At 48.3% G+C, this 20,961-nt stretch overlaps 2 protein-coding genes across 4 annotated transcripts in view; one reads left to right on the forward strand and one right to left on the reverse strand.

The window, feature by feature from the left end:
* PTRH1 (peptidyl-tRNA hydrolase 1 homolog) overlaps positions 1–20,961 on the forward strand; it is a 272,344-nt gene that overhangs the window by 34,642 nt on the left and 216,741 nt on the right. The window lies entirely within an intron of this gene.
* The window catches only part of STXBP1 (syntaxin binding protein 1), an 81,715-nt gene that overhangs the window by 10,524 nt on the left and 50,230 nt on the right, over positions 1–20,961 (reverse strand). For all 3 annotated transcript variants that reach the window (XM_050760021.1, XM_050760019.1, XM_050760018.1), the window contains exons 7-17: positions 18,751–18,899; positions 16,774–16,858; positions 15,864–15,994; positions 14,295–14,402; positions 12,201–12,261; positions 9,783–9,848; positions 8,635–8,715; positions 5,956–6,094; positions 5,146–5,255; positions 3,658–3,759; positions 1,923–2,008 (exon numbers count right to left, since the gene is read on the reverse strand). In XM_050760021.1, coding sequence (XP_050615978.1) covers positions 1,923–2,008; positions 3,658–3,759; positions 5,146–5,255; positions 5,956–6,094; positions 8,635–8,715; positions 9,783–9,848; positions 12,201–12,261; positions 14,295–14,402; positions 15,864–15,994; positions 16,774–16,858; positions 18,751–18,899 — 1,118 coding nt within the window. The remainder of the gene's footprint in view (positions 1–1,922; positions 2,009–3,657; positions 3,760–5,145; positions 5,256–5,955; positions 6,095–8,634; positions 8,716–9,782; positions 9,849–12,200; positions 12,262–14,294; positions 14,403–15,863; positions 15,995–16,773; positions 16,859–18,750; positions 18,900–20,961) is intronic.

Consider the following 20,961-nt stretch of genomic DNA (forward strand, 5'->3'; position numbering starts at 1 on the left):
ACCTTGTCACTCTTAGAAACATGCAGGCGACAGACAGGATCAGTTCAGCTCTGACATTTTGCTGGGTCAAGTTCAGTAGCATCCCCCTGCTACAGGCTCATGCAGACGTCTACCCCAAGTCGTGCATGCCTCTGAGCTTGCCTGGGACACTCTGCTGTCAGTGCACAGTGATGACAGTCTAAGAGCCGCCTTCAGGCTGACACACAGATCCCCTGAAAACATGTACTGAGTGAGGGCCTCCCCAGTACCACATCCCAAGGAGACACAGGCCTTGACCAAAAGGTCGTCCTTGAATGGGGAGGTAGGGAGAAGGAAGTGAGCCCAAATCCTGGTCTGATGAAGAGCTCGGTGCTATAGGGCCAAGCACAGGGAAGCCCTGGAACCCTGTCCGGGCACCACTGGGGAGGCTTCTCCATCCCTGAGCTGCCTTCTGGAAATCGCGGTGAAGCCAGGCAAGAAGAGTACTTCAGTGGTGGGGCTCTCCCAGAGGGGCCTCCCTCTGTCCCTGGGTTTCCTTCAATAGCCTTTACCTTTGACTGAGAAATAGGAACAAATGGGTTGTTCCCAGGTTAAGAAAATGAGAAAAATGAGATGAAAGGAGCAAGTCCTTTCTGGCCACTGCAATGCATCACCTTTCTTCCTGACTCATGACAGCCTTACAGTCACTTTCCAAATCAGGAAGAAGCCTGGGGCACCGTTTGGGCCAACAGAGAATCTCACGGTCACTTTTGTTCCTTGTGCAATCATTTGACATCCTGTTCTCATCACCCAGCCTGATTGTGGCGCTACTGGGGATTTTATATTTTATGCCATGTTTGGCAATTTTCGTTTTGCCTCTGCTGCCATGAGAAGGGCTGCACAATAACACAGAGGCCGCCACAGGCCTCTGGCCCAGCTGAGGCCAAAAGTGAACACAGAGAGAGGAGACGCAAGAGAGAAGACAGGCGGGGAAAGCAGGAGAGGAGGGACAGAGACGTGTACATCCTGGGGTGCCAGGAGTGGCACAGCTGCAGTGCCCGGGTTGCCCTCTCAAGCTGATAACTCTACCATCCCGAGTGCGTGCTCAGCCCTCACTGTTCTCAGGAGCCACTGTGTGCAGAGACCACGTGTGGTACCCACTCGTCAGTTGGGGGACATGTGGGCTGCTCCACACTTGGACCGCAGGAGTAAAGCTGTGAACGCTGATGCGCTGCAATTTTAAACACGGTGGTGAGGCAAGATTGGAGAAGGTAACACTTGATTAAAGACCAAAGGAGATAAGCGGCAAGCCATGCAGACATATCTTTTGTTTGTCTGTTTGAGACGGAGTCTTGTTCTGTCACCCAGACTGGAGTGCAGTGATGCAATCTTGGCTCACTGCAACCTCCGCCTCTCGGGTTTAAGCAATTCTCCTACCTCAGCCTCCTGAGTAGCTGGGACTACAGGCATGAGTCACCATGCCCAGCTAATTTTTGTATTTTTAGTAGAGATGGGGCTTCACCATGTTAGCCAGGCTGGTCTCAAATACCTGACCTCAAGTGATTCAACCGCCTTGGCCTCCCAAAGTTCTGGGATTACAGGTGTGAGCTACCGTGCCCAACCCATGCAGATATATCTGGGGACAGATAATTTCAGGCAGAGGGAAAAGCAAGTGCAGTGGTCCTGGGGCAGACGTGGGCCTGACTGTTCGAGAAGTGCGAGGAAGCTGGCACGGCTGATGCGGAGTAAGGGAGGGAGGTGTGAGGGATGAATCAGAGAGGAACAGGATGCTGGAGGGGGAAGGGCCGTGGGGCCACTGTGCGGACCTGGCCCACGCTGCAGCTGTGGGGAGCAGCAGCGAGAGGGTTCTGGCAGATCACATAGCCACACAGTGGGACTGCTACAGAGCTGACATCCAACCAGAGCTGGCCCTGCTCTGTCCTTGCTCAGGGATTTTCACCTACCTGACGGCAGTCGTACTGAAGGAGGCAGAGGATCGGGTAGAGATATAAGGGTAGTGCTTGGTGTCAAGTTTGTCCTCAATAGTGTCCTAGAAGGAAAAGAGACAGATATTAGCTTGCCATCTGTCTGAAAAGTGCTGACGGGAACCAAGGCCAGATGATCTGGAGAACATGTCACTTGGCAAAGCCATGGCCAGGTTTGCAGCAACCAGAGCTCCCTTCCCTGCGGCCAGAGGTGCCTAGCACAGGGCTCAGTTAGACCAGATGCTTTGTAACTGTCTGGACGCTGAGATAGCCTGCTTTTTAAGAGAAGTTTTTTCTTGCTTCTCTTCCAGTTTATTCACTTTCATAATCTATGTGAGGTTTTATAAATGATGCATTCTGTCCAATAAATTCCTGATACTTGCCATCAGCCTTGTAGAAACCAGGCACAAGCAGTCTCTCCTGCACAAAGGAGTCTTACCCACTCCGTTTTCCAAGTGTCTAATTATCTGGTGGGTGGACTCTCACCATCTACCTCCTGCTGCCTAGAAATCCACACTCTTCCTTACAGCTCCCACATGAAGCCTACACATGTCTCTTTAGGGGATTGGAGAGGAGGGGGAGCAAAAGGGAGCAGAGAACAAAGGAGGGAATGAGGCAGAGGGGTTGGCTATCCCAACAAGCAAAGAGATATAATAGGTTTCTAGATATTTCATGTTCACCCATCCTTTTAATTTGTGGATTTTAAAAATGGGAGCTGACTCACTCTATATATTTAAAATACATTTATATTAATGTACAATTCAACAGGAACACCTGGGCTGCCAGGAATTAACTAAGGGATCCCGAGAAAAACTCCTTCATTCTCTAGACCCTAGTTTTGTTCACCAATCAAGTTGGAAAGATCTAGTGGTGCGGGATTCTATGCAGGGTCTCTTCCCGCTACAAGGAGAGAAGGGAGTGACCCCACAGAGCTATGGTGGTGGCCACCACCTTATACACCTGGCAGCCCAACATGTCTCTTTAGCAGAGACAACAACTGCAAAAACACCTGCTGCACTAGAGGCCCTGTGCAGATGACACAGCAGCTGAGGGGACAGGACCAACAAACGAAAAGGCGACCCGAGGCACCGAGTGGCACATGTGCACTAAGGAGTCCAGGGGAGGCCTCCGTGTGCTGAGTGCTCAGACAGATGGGGCAGCAGATGGAAATGGTGAGATTCAAGAGGGGCTTTGATGGAAAGCAGGATCTGGGAAGGGAAGTGGAAGGGTGAGAACATGCCAGGCAAGGGGCTGCTTTGGCCAGAGGAGCAGAGTCTGATTTGCTGTGTGTGGAGGCTCAGGTAGGGAACAACAGGAGGAGGGCAGGGCAGGGCAGGGCAGGGCAGGCAGGGCTGCACTGGGGAGGTGTGCTGAGCCACCTGTGTGGAGATATGATGTCACTCATCTGACCTTTGAGAGGCACCTGGGCCCCTCTGGATGCGGCACCCTAGAGGGGTCTCTGTTATAGGAGCTGAGTCCTCCAAGACGTAACGACAAATAGATCTGGGGCTGTGCTTAACAGTCTATCAGCTCTTCATAAACCCGCAGGGCAAGGGGCGCCACGAGGGCTGAAGGAGGCCTGGATGGGAATCCTCAAGTGGAGGCAGCACCCGTGAAGTCAGTGGCACCTCGCAGCAGGTGAAGCTGGAAGCATCCAGGCCGACAATCCAAGGGCCCTGGGCCTGGTTCTTCCTCCCCACGCCCCAGCACTGACCTCCATGATGTCCTTGATAATAGGAGTCCACCGTGAGAGCTGGTAGGTCTGCTCGCTGATGCGCTCCTTCCGCTCCGGCTTGCTCCGGCGACGCAGCGTGGACTGCATGCACACACACACCAGGTGAGAACCTGAGTCAGGGCCACTTGGGCCCTAGGTGACCTCTGCTACTCTCTAGAAATTCTCTGAAGGACCCCAGAGGCAGCAATGGCAAAGAGTAATGGGGGGCATGGTTTTCCTTGGAATAGCCCAAAATGTGCCCTTTTGGGAACCTGGAGCAAACTTGTTCTTTAAAGTAATAAAAAGGCTGGGTGTGGTGGCTCACACCTGTAATCCCAGCACTTTGGGAGGCTGAGGTGGGCGGATCACCTGAGGTCAGGAGTTCAAGACCAGCCTGGCCAACACGGCAAAACCCTGTCTCTACTAAAAATACAAAAATTAGCCAGGCATGGTGGTGTGCACCTGTAATCCCAGCTACTCAGGAGGCCAAAGCAGGAGAATTGTTTGAACCTGGGAGGCAGAAGTTGCAGTGAGCCAAGATCTCATCACTGTACTCTAGCCTGGGCAACAGAGTAAGACTCTCTCTCAAAAAAAAAAAAAAAAAAAAAAAAAAAAAAGTCATAAAAAATGGCAAACATAGGTCAAGTATGTAAGTGCCATTAGAAAAAAAAAAAACAACAAACTCCAGGCAGTTGAAAAAGTAGTTTGCTGCGTGTTAGAGGAGGGCATACTACTTGGAGCATGCCGTACTGGATTTCGGCAGCACGGCTATACTGAATGAATGCATGTCTCCATTCTCATTTTGATCCCTCTTGTGAGCAAGGGTTTAAAAATGCCAAACTGCTGCTAGTTACAGGGCTATGGTCTGGTGGCACTGGAACAGTTTTGTCTATAAGATTCCAGAGGGAGAATATTTGCAACCCTAGCTTTGTTAGTGCTGTGCCTATAGAAGACAAGCACACAGTGGGGCTGCGACATACGAGGCTCATGGCAGAGTCCTCTGCAAGGGTCCTGGAGGCTTCACCCCACCTCTTCTAGAGCACATCACATGGTCCAGGCCTCCCAGATAACCTGCCCTAACTTGGCTCTGAACCAACCCAGTGCAGTAGACTCAAAGGTGGCCAAACTGCTAGCTCTAAGCATCATATTCTCATCTTCACAGGGGACGCTGAGGCTAAGCTGTCCAAAGGTGAGGCCAGACGGACCCTGAGACAAGACAGATAAAACGGCGGGGACCCTGTTATGGTTTGGTTCCAAGACAGCTCAGCTTTCACGTCTGTGAATGACTCACTGCTGTTCAGGTCTAGTTCTTGGCTTTGTGCCTCTAGTTTATATATAGCTTTACACCTTTATCCTCTGATTCCGTGTCTCTCTCTCTTGACGTACGAGTGTGTATCAGAGGACGCCGTACGTCAGTCAGAGAGCAGAAGCAGACAGATCTGCCAGCTCCCCTCCCGCCTCCCTGCAGAACCTGAGCTGGCCTCTTACATCGGTGACGATGGGCACACCGAGGTGAGCCATGTTGGTGATGATCTCACTGTCCTCTGGGGGAATCTGGGCGTGCTGGATCAGTTTGTTCAGGTTTTCCTCTGTGATGCCTGAGGGCACAAGACACCCGATCACCACACACAGCCCCCATGCACCCAATGGGACAGGCTGGATGGTGGCCCTTCTCCCCTCAGCGTTAGTGGACATTGCTCCTCTAACTCATCAGCTTCACTGTCGGTGAGGACAACATGAGGATCCCGATTCCCCTCCAGCCACTCTGCCTGAGTGAGGACCATCAGCAGCTGCTCCTCACAGTCTGTGTTTCCATCTGCCCCCTGGCTTCTCAGCAACCCCTGCCCACCCGCACCCTGAATCAAGTCAAACTGGACGAGAGTTTTATTATCTATCTTTTGTACAATGGACATTCCTGGGCAACTGTGATTGAACTGGGTAAAAGTCAGTTTTTAAAGGCAGAGATTACCAATGTGATGCAAGTTAAAAATACCTGGTGGGCAGAGCTCTGGTAAACTGGCCATGAGGCCAAGCAGCTTTCCTTCCCTCCCCAGCCCTGTCGTCTTCCATCTACTCCACACCATTTATTAACTTTACAATGACCGGGGAACATTCAGCCTCTAGCTGCAATGATCTGACTACACTGTATTTCCCCAAACAAGAAGGGCCCCCGGGATCTTCTTTCCCTTCCCCAGTCCGTATCTTTTAAATGACTTCTCTACTTTGTTTCCTCTTTCTCAGCTGTCTCAGTTTCCCCAAGACAGGGCCTGTGCCTTTCTCTAGGTCCCACAGCCCTACCATTCTTCAAAAAGATGTAGAGAAGGATGATGCGGATTTTGTCGTAAGTGCTGACATTGGCGTCCAGCAGAATGGGGACGATGGCTCGCATAGGGTCCTTGATCTTCTCTCCCTCCGCATCTGTGCCCATGGCCAGGTCCTATGGAAAACATATCTCGTTGGCCCCATCTCTCTGGTGACAGTGTGGAGGGATGGTAGCTCTTAGGAAATTCAGGATCCACAAATGTCTAGAACTGCCAGCTTGGTTGGGGAAGGTCTTAAAACAGGTGCTTCTATTCTCATCATGCACTGTAGTTAGCAGGAGTGTGATCAGCACTGTCTCCCACAGCATCAGTGAGGGTGGATAAAAGCCCTGAGTGCCACTTGCCCGACAGAAACCACAGTGATTTCCCATCTTGTTTTAAAGTAGGCTGTTCACTGTAGGTGAGTGCCAGCGTACTTGTGCCAGCTTCTCAGATAAAGATTCAATCCTGGCTGGGGGTGGTAGCTCATGCCTGTAATCTCAGCACTTTGGAAGGCTGAGGTGGGAGGATCTTTTGAGCCCAGGAGTTTTGAGACCAGCCTGGGCAACACAGTGGAGACCTCATCTCTACCAAAAATAAAAAAAATTAGCCAGGCATGGTGGCGCATGCCTGTAGTCCCAGCTACTCAGGAGGCTGAGGCAGGAGGATTGCTTGAGCCCAGGAGTTCAAGGCTGCAGTGAGCTATGATTGCACCACTGTACTCTAGCCCGGGTGACAGAGCAAGACCCTGGCTCATAAAAAAAAGAAAAGAAAAAAAAAGACTAAATCTTGGTAGGCCCTCTAGAGGTACAAGGCCCTGTGAGGGAGCAGGGCTTAAAGGGATGTGCTTCCCCCCCATGAAAAGTGCTGGGATTTTAGGATGCCTCCGCATGGGCAGATTCTTTCCACTCTGCTTCCCCTCTCATTGAAGCACATGCTTTTTGAGTTTGAACTGCTCCAGGGTTTTAACCTGTTTTTAATCTTTCTACCATGTTCCATGTGTGAAAAAGGGAAAAAAAAGAGCCCCCAAACCGGCAAATCCAAACCCCAGGAGATGAAGGGAAAGATAAGAGCTGAAAAAACTAGAAATGAAAGAGTGAAGTGAACACAAGCTTCTGACCCTACTTCATGATGCAGGTGAGACTCAGAGCCAGAGAAGGCAGCACGCTGGTCTCAGCCAACCAGGACTCAGCTGCAGCTTCCTTTGTGGCTCTCAGGAGGTTGCCTGAAGGCTCTCCTTTTTTCTCTCAAGACCCCAAGAGTCCATACAAATTCTGATCTCGAGTTCATAGTCTGTCTCCAGTCTGTGTCCCAGGAAGGCAGGACACCTCTCACAGGCCCCTTCACCTTTCAGTCCTACCACCAGCCTCAACAGACATTTGACTAGCAGGGCATGATTTTAATAATGCAACTACTTCAACCATACTTTTGATCACTTCTGAAAATTTGTAAACTTCCAAAATTAATCCCAAATTGCATTTTTACTGATTTAGGTATGACCTATTTTCTAGATGGTCAGGTTCTATTTGAGAGGACACCTTGTGTTTGCTATAATCCCCTGTAAAATTGATGGATTTTAGCAGGGCTGCTTCCCCTTATAAAATATTCAATGATACAGGACAGGGCTTACAATCCTAAGCTGAGCCTGTCACATCAAACCAGAGGATTGAAATTTTAGCTTCACACTGAGATCCTGAATTTTTTTCTTCCATGAAAAGAGGCCAAGCTGAGGCTTCGGAATCTTATTATTATTTTTGAGATGGAGTCTCGTTCTGTTGCCCAGGCTGGAGTGCAGTGGCGCAATTTCTGCTCACTGCAACCTCCACCTCCTGGTTCAAGCAATTCTCCTGCCTCAGCCCCCCAAGTCGCTGGGATTATAGGCACTCATTACCACGCCCGACTAATTTTTGTATTTTTAGTAGAGATGGGGTTTCACTGTGTTACCCAAGCTGGTCTTGAACTACTGACCTTCTGATCCACCCCTCTCAGCCTCCCAAAGTGCTGGGATTACAGGCGTGAGCCACCGCGCCCAGCCGGCTTCAGAATCTTTTAACTTTCTTCGCTTAGAAGTTGAACGATGGTTTTATAATGTGCAACACTTAAAGAATTAGGATGAATCTAAGCCAGGATTAGTGACTCCACAAGACAACCTTGAAAAATGTCAGCACTGATTTCCCTTTTGCAGATTAGAAAAATGAAACACAAAGAAACAGATACATCAAATAATCAGTGACAGAGACAGAACTCAAATCCCAAATTCTCAATTTACAATCCTAGCAAATTTCTGACTGCTACTGCTCTACCCTCTGTCAGGCTCAAGGTCTCCAAAGCTGGCCTGGCCATGGCAAGGGTAGAATACATTCAGAATATAAAATTCTGCCAGCCCTGTCAACGTAGGGCTCAGAACCCCACACATCTTTCTTCAGTCATTCCAGGGAAAATAGAGCCTTTCAAAATAGGCATGCAAAATCCAAACGGCACAGCATTCCAGACCAATCTAGTCCCTACCATGGACAGTGCAACCGCACTGGCTCCAGAGTTGAGACAGCACGATCTAGCAGGCCTTCCCGTCTCTATTTCCTATGATTCTGCAGGATGTTCGAGGTCAGATGTTAAAATTCTGCTGGGTAAATGGACCTGGCAAAAACTTGCCATGGCAGAAGGAGGAGAGTCCTACCTGCTCCACTCGGCAGAGTTTGTCTACGGTGCCTTGGTAATGCTTCATACAGTCCTCAGCAAGGTGCAGGTGGGTGGAGTACTAGGAAAAAGCACAACAGTTTGTGACCAAGGGACTAATCACGGATGCATGCAACATCTACTGAGCACCTACTATGTATAAAACACCACTGGGCACCAAGGAGTCTCTAGCCTCAGAAAGGAGGTAAAACGTGTGTACAAGCGGGTACACAATCATTACAAAGTAGAAAATGTTACATGTCAAAAGAGAGGGACAAACCACATTCGAAGAGTTAAGAGGAAGGAGAACTCCTTTATGAGGGCAGGTGGCACCATGGTTTTTTTTTTTTTTTGAAACAGAGTCTCATCTGTTGCTCAGGCTGGAGTGCGGTGGTGCAATCTCGGCTCACTGCAACCTTTGCCTCCTGGGTTCAAGTGATTCTCCTGCCTCAGCCTCCCGAGTAGCTAGGATTACAGGCATGTGCCACCAAACCCGGCTAGTTTTTGTCCTTAGAGTAGATATGGGGTTTCACCATGTTGACCAGGCTGATCTCAAACTCCTGACCTCAGGTGATCCGCCCACCTCAGTCTCCCCAAGTGCTGGGATTACAGGCATGAGCCACCATGCCCAGCCAATGATGGTTTTATTACTACAATGCATCCACAAATTCTTTGATACTCCTCCTTTCAGGAGGCAGAGCTTCATTCCCTCCTTAACTGTAGGCTGGATTTAGTAGCTTGCTTCTAATAAGCAATGTGGAGAAAGTGATAATGCATGGCATCCAGGATCAGGACAGAAAAGGTATTGTGACTTCCTCCTAGCACTCTCTCTCTCACACGGCTCACTCTGGGGAAAGCCAGTGGCCCTGTTGGGAGGATGCTCAAGCAGCCCTGTGGAGAGGCTCATGTGGTGAACTGAGGCCTCCTGCCAACAGCAGGGGAATAGGACGGAAAACATAAAGAGGGGAAAAGAAAGTGACAGGAAATAAGGTGCCTATCCCAGCCTTTCATTTTCTTTTCTAATAAAAATTGAAGATGACTCAAAATCTGTGATTTTCCATAGATCAATTAGAGTAGTAGGGATTTGAGAAGTCTTTTTGCGGTTGTTTCTACTCAATGATTCAAACAGATGATTCGGGGCTGCCATACCTTGCTGAGCTCTTTCTGGTACTGAGGCATCTTCTTCAGCATCTGGGACAGGTCCCGCATGGTGGTCTGTAAGGGAAAGGAAAGCATATGCTGTCACTCTAATGGCCCTGATGTCAGGAGGCTTTGCAAGGCTGGCGGGCACAGGACAGGACAGCCGCCCTCACTAGGGTTCCCAAGTGCACTCTCCGTGACCCTCAAAATGAATCTGTGAAACACAAGATCATGTGTGTTTAGATTTCCAGGCCTCTGGCTCAAAAATTTTTTCGATCCAAATATGATTGCCTTACAGGTTGGGAACTGAACTCTGAAGTCTCTAGAAGTTACATTTTATTCTATGCTTATTGAACTAGAAAGCTGTTGAGAACTAATTCTTGGTAAGGAAAAAAATCTTTCTATTCATTGCTTTTCTTCATCCTCAGCTCAAGCAGCCTTAGCATCAAGTTTGCACTTTCTCCTGGCAGAAAGACTGTGGCTGCGTGGACAGGAGAACAGGGAGGTCAGAGAGGGTGGGAATCTGCACCTGAGGGGCAAGATGGGTCTGTGTGCTTTCTAACTGTGTAGGCCATCTAATCCCATCCATTTACCCCACAAAAATTTACCGAATTACTACTATATACCAGGAACTATTAGGTGCTGGAGATACAAGGACAAAAGTAAAAAAAAGAATCTCTGATTCATGGAGAATCAGAGCATCCAGGAGAGGAGCCAGATAAAGCACTGCAGAGATCAGGGCCCTTCGAGGGGACTCACCAGGTAGTGTGGGTGCACATGGCACAGACGTCTGCCTAGTCTAGGTAGGGGACCCGGGAGGGTTTCCCTGAGGAAATGATGCTTGAGCCAAAGAACCTGGCCAGGTCTGAGGCAAGAGGACCCTGGCATGGCTGGAGCAGGAAGGCAGGGCAAGAAGGACAGGGGCAGAGATGAGAGCAGAGAGAGGCCTGTGGGGCTCATGATCTGGGCTTTGGAAGGGGTGTGTGTGTGTGTGTGTGTGTGTGTGCGCGCGTGTGTGTTGCAGATGGGAGTTATTCTAAGGGGAACAGGAAGTCCCTAAATGGTTTTAAGCAAGGGAGTAATACAACCAGAGTTGCATTTTGGTAATTCCACTTCCCTTGACTAAGAAAGGTGCGCCACCTCTGATAAACAGGCAGGATATGGAGAGGCTCAGGTAAGGTAGGTTATAAATTCTAATTTTTTTTTGTTGTTGTTAGAAGGAGTCTTGCTCTGTTACCCAGGCTGGAGTGCAGTGGCGCAATCTTGGCTCACTGTAAGCTCTGCCTCCCGGCTTCATGCCATTCTCCTGCCTCAGCCTCCCAAGTAGCTGGGACTACAAGGTGCCCGTCACCACACCCGGCTAATTTTTGTATTTTTAGTAGAGACAGGGTTTCACCGTGTTAGCCAGGATGGTCTCAATCTCCTGATCTTGTGATCCGCCCACCTCCGCCTCCCAAAGTGCTGGGATTACAGGCGTGAGCCACCACGCCCGGCCATAAATTATAATTTCACTACAAGTTAAAAAAAGGTCTCGCAGTTTGTTCTTCTGGCTTAAAATGAAGCATGATCCAAAACAGTAAATATTAACCCTCAGAGTAACAAAAAGCAGTTCTCTGTAAATATCGAAATCTAGGGGTTCTGGATCTGTATCTTTTTTTTTTTTTTTTTGACAGAGTCTCACTCTGTCACCCAGGCTGGAGTGCAATGACGTAATCTTGGCTCACTGCAACCTCCACCTCCCGGGTTGAAGCAATTCTCCTGCCTCAGCCTCTCAAGTAGCTGGGATTACAGGTGCCCACCACCATACCCAGATATTTTTTGTATTCTTAGTAGAGACGGGGTTTCACCATGTTGGCCAGGCTGACCTCGAACTCCTGACCTTGTGATCCACCTGCCTTGGCCTCCCAAAGTGCTGGGATTACAGGCATGAGCCACCACGCCCAGCCTAGATCTGTATCTTAAGTGTAAAAATGGCTGGGCGCGGTGGCTCACACCTGTAATCCTAGCACTTTGGGAGGCTGAGGTGGGTGGATCGCTTGAGGTCAAGAGTACAAAACCAGCCTGGCCAAGATGGTGAAACCCCATCTCTACTAAAAATACAAAAAAATTAGCCAGGCGTGGTGTTGCATGCCTGTAATCCCAGCTACTCAAGAGGCTGAGGCAGGAGAATTGCTTGAACCCAAAATGCGGAGGTTGCAGTGAGCCAAGATCCTGCCACTGCACCTCAGCCTGGGAAACAGAGCAAGACTCTGTCAATAATAATAATAATAATAATAACAAAATAAAAATAAGGCAAAATGATGTAAACGAAAAAAGGGATATGACCTTTCTAACCCACTAGTCCTATTCAGAGGAGGCAACTTCCCTGCTCTTAGAGAGAAAGCAGGGACTAATTTACTGGGCATTTGAGCGATGGCATGGGTTTACCTTCTCTCCAGTATTCATTCTCTTGCTAGAAGAAAAATCTTTCAGAGACCGGGTGACTTCCCTGGAAAATAAAAGGAGGCAGCTAAGTTTCACAGCAACACCATAGGCCTTGCTATGGATGCTATAGGAGTCATGCAATTTTTTCCTTTAGGAGTATGTGGTACTCCTAAAGTGGTTTTCCTGCCAGTAAGGTATGCATTTAAAGTTACTTTTTGCCAGGCATGGTGGCTCACACCTGTAATCCCAGCACTTTGGGAGGCCAACGTGGGCAGATCACCTGAGGTTGGGAGTTCGAGACCAGCCTGGTCAACATGGTGAAACTCTGTCTCTACTAAAAATACAGAAATTAGCTGGGCATGATGGCACACTTTTTTTTTTTTTTTTTTGAAACGGCGTCTAGCTCTGTCGCCCAGGCAGTAGTGCAGTGGCGCAATCTCCACTCACTACAAGCTCCGCCTCCCGGGTTCATGCCATTCTCCTGCCTCAGCCTCCCGTGTAGCTGGGACTACAGGCGCCCGCCACCTCGCCTGGCTAATTTTTGTATTTTTAGTAGAGACAGGGTTTCACCATGTTAGCCAGGGTGGTCTCGATCTCCTGACCTCGTGATCCGCCCGTCTTGGCCTCCCAAAGTGCTGGGATTACAAGCGTGACCCACCGCACCCGGCCATGTGGCACACTTCTGTAATCCCAGCTACTTGGAAGGCTAAGGCATGAGAATTGCTTGAACCCAGAAGGCAGAGGTGGCAGTGAGCTGAGACTGTGCCACTGCACTCCAGCCTGGGTGACAGAGCAAGGCTTGGTCTTAAAAAAAAAAAACAAAAAAAGAAAAGAAAAGAAGTTATTTTCTAAGAGAGAAGAGAGACACGTAGCTTTTCTAATTAATATTTGAAACCAGTGATCTCCAGAGTGGGGTGTACCAGATTATTCAAGGAGAAAAGAGAAGAAAATATTAGAATATCTGTGTTTATTTTACCTCATTCTTTTCAAATTTATGTTGGAATATAAATAGTGAAACATAATTCATGTTTGAAAAATATACAAACATATATATATGTTATAAATACATACATTAGTACAATAAAGCATACTTTAAATTCATAAATACATTTAATTTACTGAAATGTGGATTAATATCTTTTTTATTTTTTGAGTCGGAGTTTTGCTCTTTTGTCCAGGCTGGAGTGCAATGGCGAAATCTTGGCTCATTGCAACCTCCGCATCCCAGGTTCAAGTGATTCTCCTGCCTCAGCCTCCCAAGTAGCTGGGACTATAGGCACACGCCACCACACTCAGCTAATTTTTGTATTTTTAGTAGAGATGGGGTTTCACCATGTTGGCCAGGCTGGTCTCGAATTCCTGACCTCAGGTGATCCACCTGCCTCGGCCTCCCAAAGTGCTGGGATTACAGGTGTGAGCCACCATGCCGGGCCATGGGTTAATATCTTTTTAAGCTGAGTGATCAAAAAAGTTTAGAGACCTCTTCTCTAAACAACAGAACCATCCAAGGCTGTATTATTTTCTCACTCTTCCTGGGAAATTTCCTGAATATATCGCTAACTCAGGGTAGCAGAATGTGTCTTTCTGAAAAAGCAGAATCATTATCTACGGTTTAAAGGTCTTACAACAATGTTTAAATATTAGAAACATTCTGAAACATTTTCAGAGCTGGATACAGTTTAGTAAGGAGACATCAGCTATTGCTCAGGAACTGTAGGTAAAACAGGGAAGGTTGAATATAGCAGCTATAAAAAAGAAAGTCCAATTGTATACTGTGGTGTTTGGGTCTTTCAACGGAATGAACTAGCTTTAAATTTTTAATGTTTGTAATGCATTTTTCTGAGAGAGCTACATATGTTTTCCAAGAATCCTAAAAGCAGCCCTAATACAAAATTGATTTTCTAACTTCACGAAGTCGGAGTAGCTCAAGCTCAGAGAACAGAAGGGATTTATCATTATGGGTTAGCATGTTGATGACTCTGCCAAGGAAATGAATTCACACAAGGATGAGCCCCCACGAGGTGCCCAGAGTGAGCACATCATCAACAGCAGCTGGGGAAAGGCGCCTCGCTGGAGAAGGGGGTAGGGGGCTCTTACTGGGACACCTCTGCGATGTGCTTGTGGCGCAGTGCTATCCACAGGTCGTCGTCCTCGTCCAGGAGCACCTCCTTCACCCGTGCCTCCCCAATGCCGCTTGTCTCGTACCTAGAATGGAGACGGGACTCAGCTGGAGCGCACTGTCTCCACAACAGTCATCGAACCCTCTTCAGCTTACAGCAACAGCTCGCCACCCTCAGCTGTCAGATGTTCACAAGTGCCGTCACAGCAAGTCCCGAACATTGGACGTGTCAGTCAGGCCTGCTGTGGCAGCACTGACCCGGGCTGCAATTCCTTGGGTAGGAGAGACTCAAAGCTCTATTCAAAGTCAACCAACTTGAAACTCTGTCTTAAAATCTTCTGGGTCAGCTGATACAAGCTCCACCTGAGCTGCCTGTCCAGGGCATGAAGTCAGGTCATACATGAGTTTAGTTATTTATAGGGGAAAGGTAAAGATCGTATCTGTCCCTCTGGAAAGGCACTGGGATGTCATCCTCAATGTGTGGTGCCTAAATAGCTTCCAGCAGCTGCCTGCAATGGGCCCTCGGCACCCATCACATGGGAAATCGCAAACAGCTGGAGGAAGCACAAATTATAGCTACCAACAGGGAGAACCGAGATTCACTCATATTTTTGGAATCTTCATTTTGAAACCACTATCTTTATGATGGGTGCTATTAAATGCCATGAGAACAATGTCTGTTCTCATACAGTCTGTTTCTCATGCAGTGTGGTTCCATAAAAGGAAAAACTGGTTTTTAGAAACTAAATTTCTGATGATTGTTACCAAGAAAAATGTTTTTTATAAATGAAGAAAACAGCTTCTCTGTAAGGAAAGTTCAGTACGAAACTTCTGTTGATATATTTCATCATCACCATATTTCAGGATCTATAAACAAGAAGTTTCAACTCTGCCTCCAGAGAGGCAGAACCAGTACAACAGAAAATAAAAATTTCAACTCTGAATGAGATACACACATAAACACAAAATCAACATATTAACATATCCAAGTAGGCTATGACCTTAGGTGATGTGAGCCGGGAAACGAAGACCTAAAGTGCTTGTCCTCCCCAAAAAGAGGACAGGTCATGAGTTCCTGCCTAGAAATGCCACGTGGATCTGTGGAACTCAGAGAAAAACTTACAGGCTAATTTGCAAGGCTGTATCAATGAACCATTTTTCCTAGGGTTAAAAACACTCTTTTGCTGGGCACAGTGGCTCACACCTGTAATCCCAGCACTTTGGGAAGCTGAGGCAGGCAGATCATGAAGTCAGGAGTTCGAGACCAGGCTGGCCAACATGGTGAAACCCCATCTCTACTAAAGATACAAAAAATTAGCCAGACGTGGTGGCGCACACCTGTAATCCCAGCTACTTAGGAGGCTGAGTCAGGAGAATTGCTTGGACCTGGGAGGCAGAGGTTGCAGTGAGCCGAAATCACACCACTGCACTCCCGCCTGGGCGACAGAGCGAGACTCCGTCTCAAAACAAACAAAAAAACCCGTTCTTTTTCTAGACATATTTTTGGTTCATGTGCAGAGCTCTGGGGTCTGTAACACTATACTTACTTGTATACATCATTTTCGATAGGCAGCAGATCATAACTCATAGCCTGAAAAGTCAATTCGTGGAGCACAGGGGAGCTGGGGTCAAAGCCTCGATCCAGGATCAGAAGCTGGGAGCGTGCCTTGTCTGGGCCCTGGGGGAAAACAGGGAGATGCTTCACAAGCTACTCAGCCAACTCCGGCTTCTCCACCTAGTGAACCCCTCTTGCAAAGGAGGGCAGCAGGAAGCAAACTCTGAGGTGCAAAGCTATTAACGCAGCACAGAAGTCTACCACTGGACAAGATCACCAAAAACACCCTAAAAGACTCCAGTGTTTCCATTTCATAGCAAGCGCACTTAGAGGCAGATATGAAATGCTAGGAGCCGAAGTGAGTTTCTGTAGGAGCGTGCTGCCCAAGTTCAACTACAAATGGGGCAACCACCCTCCGGTGTGCCCAGGACTGAGCGGGTTCCCAGGACCTGGGACTTTCAGTTTTAAAATCAAGGTGGTGAGGAAACAGCTCTGTATCTTGATTGTAAGATGGTTACATGAATCTATCCATGTGTAAAACTGCACAAGACTGTACACAGAGCATGTGTAAAAACGAGGGAATGCTGAATGAGCTCTGAAGAGCGTGTCAGTGTTGGTTTTCTGGTTTGCTATTGTGCTTCTGTGGGTTTTCCAGGACGTGGGCTATTCAGAGCTGCAATCAGGAAAGCCCTGGCAAACAGAACAAGTTGGTCACCCTGGCCACGCTGAACACATGTAGATCGCCCTGCCCCAGGGGCTTCGGGCATTTCGCTGGAGGCCAGTCCCCGGGAAAAGCAGCACTGACATACACTCTGTGGCAACAGAACCAAGCTGTCTCTGGGACTGCCACACAAACACTGCGGTCCTTGGTAAGAAAACAATGTGGTCCAAGCCAGACTTACCTCCCCCATTGTTGGGTCATCAGCTTTATAGGCATCAAGCTTGTCCTGGATTAGCTGAGCCAGCAGGGCATTGTCCTTGTATTCCCTGACAAAGGAGGAGTGACAGAGCATGAACCACCCAGCACCATGATGGTGCTGGCTGCCCCCGGGAAAGGAAGTCAAGCAGTGCAGGGGGTTAGGGGAGATGTGAGCATCATCTGTATTGTTGTTTTTACAATGAGAGTATAATTAGAAAGGAAAAGCAAAATAAAACACTTAGCTCAGTGCCTGGACCATAAATAAGTGATTTTCTTATTGCTTTTTTTCCAGAATTATCTAAGTGGAAACGTACATCTTTCCAAGCAGCTTCAGATAAACCACCGCACTTCCACTGGGGGCCCTGACCAGTCAGTCAACCTTTTGCCACGATCAGGCCCCCAGCCTGACTCCCGTGATTCTCACTTCCCTCAGTTCACATTCTCTTGGGTCTTGTATTGTTTTGTTTGTTGGAGAGTGACATTTCAGCTGGCATGGCCAGAACAATGTGAGAACCTTTGAACCTTTCCCCATGGTTGGGTCTGATGGCACTCCCTGGCCCCCACCTGACCTGATGCTGGGCCGGTGGCTGCCTGCCTCCTGGCCAGCGTCAGCACTGCAGCAGCCCTGCTACCAGCCTGAGCTCCTGCTGGTCAGTCAGGAGACGCCACCTAGGTCCCATTTCTTAACTGCCAGCCGGCTTTGTCATGAGTACTAACAGTGGAGGGAAGCCAGGCACTGGGACAGCAACCACGAGGTGTTTTTCTATGGCCACAACTTCCAGCAGACAATGAGGTCACAGGATGGGTGAACCCATGATCCGTGGCAACACCAAGTTCTTGGTTAACCCAGCACAATGCCTTGGCAGCCTAAGCCCTTCCTGCCCTACTCCTAACCTGCTGGCAGTTACGAGTCTACCTCTGCACCCTCTCAGATTCAGTCTTTACCTGTCCACCCCATTCCCATCACTCCAAGACCTTTTGTTCCTTCTGCAGTGGCCTCCTGTTTAGCCACCCCTTGTGGTTTTTCCTTGCCCTGACTCCTGCTCATATTCCAGCCTTCACTTTCCCAGAGTGCTGTGGTCACCCCCCTGTCCAAATCCCCCATAGGTTTCCAGTGATAACCACTGAAGGACATAATCCCAAACCTGACATCCGAGACCTCCAGAATTGGCTTCATCCCATGCCACTGCCCTACACATACACTGTGCTAGACTACCCGTCTTCCCCAAATGTGCCCCACGTTTTCCCAACTCCAAGTTTTTGTTCATACCAAATGCAAGAGCCAACTGTACACACAAAATGCTGGCCCCTCTCTCCTCATGAGCCTATTGTCACCTGTGGTCTGCAGACTGGCTTCACCCTTGGCTCAAAGGGCCCTCTCCCTGCTGTGGCTGCCCCCAGCACTTGGCGTGTTCTGTCTCGCAGGGTCGAGCCTGCAGGGGTGCATCTCTCACGCACACACGCGCTGGAAGGCAATCCCACCCATTCTCCCTGATCATGGGCCGGGTCTTCAGCTTCAGGTGCCCCAGCACTCAGCACACAGCAAGCAAGTGAGGAGTGCGTGGCTTTATAAAATCTGAGGAACACGTCCTTTGGAGAATTACTCTGTTTGTGTTTTATCTTACTCTGAAACATCTTTAGTAAAGATAGTATTTGTCTTTAAAGATTAGAAAGACATTAAAAATGGTAGGCAGCCTGAGTTGCAATTACATAGAGGTTCACATTTTCGTTATTCAATAGTTGATTTGTGCTTTTTTCTGCATGTATTATTATATTTTGCTATAGCATTTAGAAGATAACAAAACCATTGGAAGAATAATTTTAAGTGAGAGATGCTCAAATCCTGATCTTCTTGAGACAACTGTCAGAAGAACCTTAAGGCCGGAGGAGGAGTCCAGGCCAGCTCCTCGCTTGGGGGACACACAGGATGCCACTCTGGCAGAAAGGTGCGCTGTCTTACCCCCGATACCGCACAGCCGGGTACTCCTTCAGGGTGGCACACAGGGTCGCGATCTGCTCTGCCAGGCGCTCCAGTATAGGATTCTTCATCTGAGCCTTGTGGGGACTATAGAAGCTTTGGAAAGAGTCAGCAGAGTCCAAGGAATAGACCTGGGGAGGAGAAAAAGTATTAATACATATTGCGAACTATCGGAGTATTCTCCGACCCTGGCAGTGAGTCTATAGAATATGTTCCTGTTTCTTCCACAAATATGTGCTGGGTGCCTACCACGTGCCCATGTGCTAAAGACTTGGGAACTATTAGTGGCCAAAATATCCCTGTCCTCAAGGAGTTTGCAATCTAGTAGGAGAAAGCAGGCAATAAACATAATGAAAAGTGAATTGTGTGGTCCTGAGAAACTGGCAAGAATATGAGAAAATATCAGAGCAGGGGAGGATGTCTAGGAGGGCTGGACAGGGAGGACACCAGGACTCGCTGAGAAGGTGATGTCTGAGCAAGGGCTTGAAGGTGGGATGTTTATCACCAGCAGGGGACTTCCACATGCAGGGAACAGGTAGTGCCAAGGACCTCGGGCAGGTGTGTGTCTCGGGTGCCTGGAGAACAGTGACAAGGCCAGGAGGAGAGCAGAAGGGGTTAGTGTGAGACTACACTGGAAATTGTAAGCTTAGTTTCAATAAATAAGAGACAAGCCAGATACTGTGTGTGACTGCAGGCAAATAAAGGAGCTATTTATGGATTTAATAATACCTTATCTTCAGTAGTATGTTCTGAGTATTTGTCTTTTCTTTCTTTCTTTCTTTTTTTTTTTTTTTTTTTTTGTTTTTTTTTTTTTTTTGTTTGTTTTTTGAGACGGAGTCTCGCTCTGTCGCCCAGGCTGGAGTGCAGTGGCGCGATCTCGGCTCACTGCAAGTTCCGCCTCCTGGGTTTACGCCATTCTCCTGCCTCAGCCTCCCGAGTAGCTGGGACTACAGGCGCCCGCCACCGCGCCTGGCTAATTTTTTGTATTTTTAGTAGAGACGGGGTTTCACCGTGGTCTCGATCTCCTGACCTTGTGATCCGCCCGCCTCGGCCTCCCAAAGTGCTGGGATTACAGGCGTGAGCCACCGCGCCCGGCCTCTTTCTTTCTTTTTTTTTTGGGATGGAGTCTCGCTCTGTTGCCCAGGCTAGAGTGCAGTGGCATGATCTCAGCTCATTGCAACCTCTGCTTCCCAGGTTCACACCATTCTCCTGCCTCAGCCTCCCAAGTAGCTGGGACTACAGGCATCCGCCACCACACCCAGCTAATTTTTTTGTATTTTTAGTAGAGATAGAGTTTCACTGTGTTAGACAGAATGGTCTCGATCTCCTGACCTCATGATCCACCCATCTCGGCCTCCCAAAGTGCTGGGATTACAGGCGTGAGCCACCATGCCCGGCCATATTTGTCTTTTCTTTTTCCATTTCTTTTTTTCTTGGAGTGTGCTAGAAGTTGAAGATTCTCTCTTAAATGACTGAGTCTTCCATTATCAGTATTCTCTTAAATTCTCATTTATATAAACTACCTTAACCTTTAAAAATGGTATATAAAAAGAGTTTATTACTTTATCAAAATTTCTGAAATATAATATTGTTGAATATGCTAAAGCTGGATTTTGTTCTGTCCACGTAGGGACGGAACACACAAAAGAAAAAAAAAATTCCTTTCCCCAAGCAGGTGACAGGCTTTAGGCCAAGTGAGAAGGAAGCCTGTTTTCAAATGTTCACACTACATCTTATGCATCTCTCTTTCTCTGAGAATAGGTCACTCTCTGGTGTCTCGAAGCTGATCTGTAAAGATCCAATATGCTTGGGCCGGGCGCGGTGGCTCAAGCCTGTAATCCCAGCACTTTGGGAGGCCGAGACGGGCGGATCACGAGGTCAGGAGATCGAGACCATCCTGGTTAACACGGTGAAACCCCGTCTCTACTAAAAAATACAAAAAACTAGCCGGCCGAGGTGGCGGACGCCTGTAGTCCCAGCTACTCGGGAGGCGGAGGCAGGAGAATGGCGTGAACCCGGGAGGCGGAGCTTGCAGTGAGCTGAGATCCGGCCACTGCACTCCAGCCTGGGTGACAGCGCGAGACTCCGTCTCAAAAAAAAAAAAAAAAAAAAAAAAAAAGATCCAATATGCCACAATCATCTTTTAGCTCCATAAAATGCATCAAAGTCCTGTGGTTTTTGTTTCCTTGTTTG

The sequence above is a fragment of the Macaca thibetana genome, chromosome 15 (assembly GCF_024542745.1).
Source record: "Macaca thibetana thibetana isolate TM-01 chromosome 15, ASM2454274v1, whole genome shotgun sequence".
NCBI lineage: Eukaryota > Metazoa > Chordata > Mammalia > Primates > Cercopithecidae > Macaca > Macaca thibetana.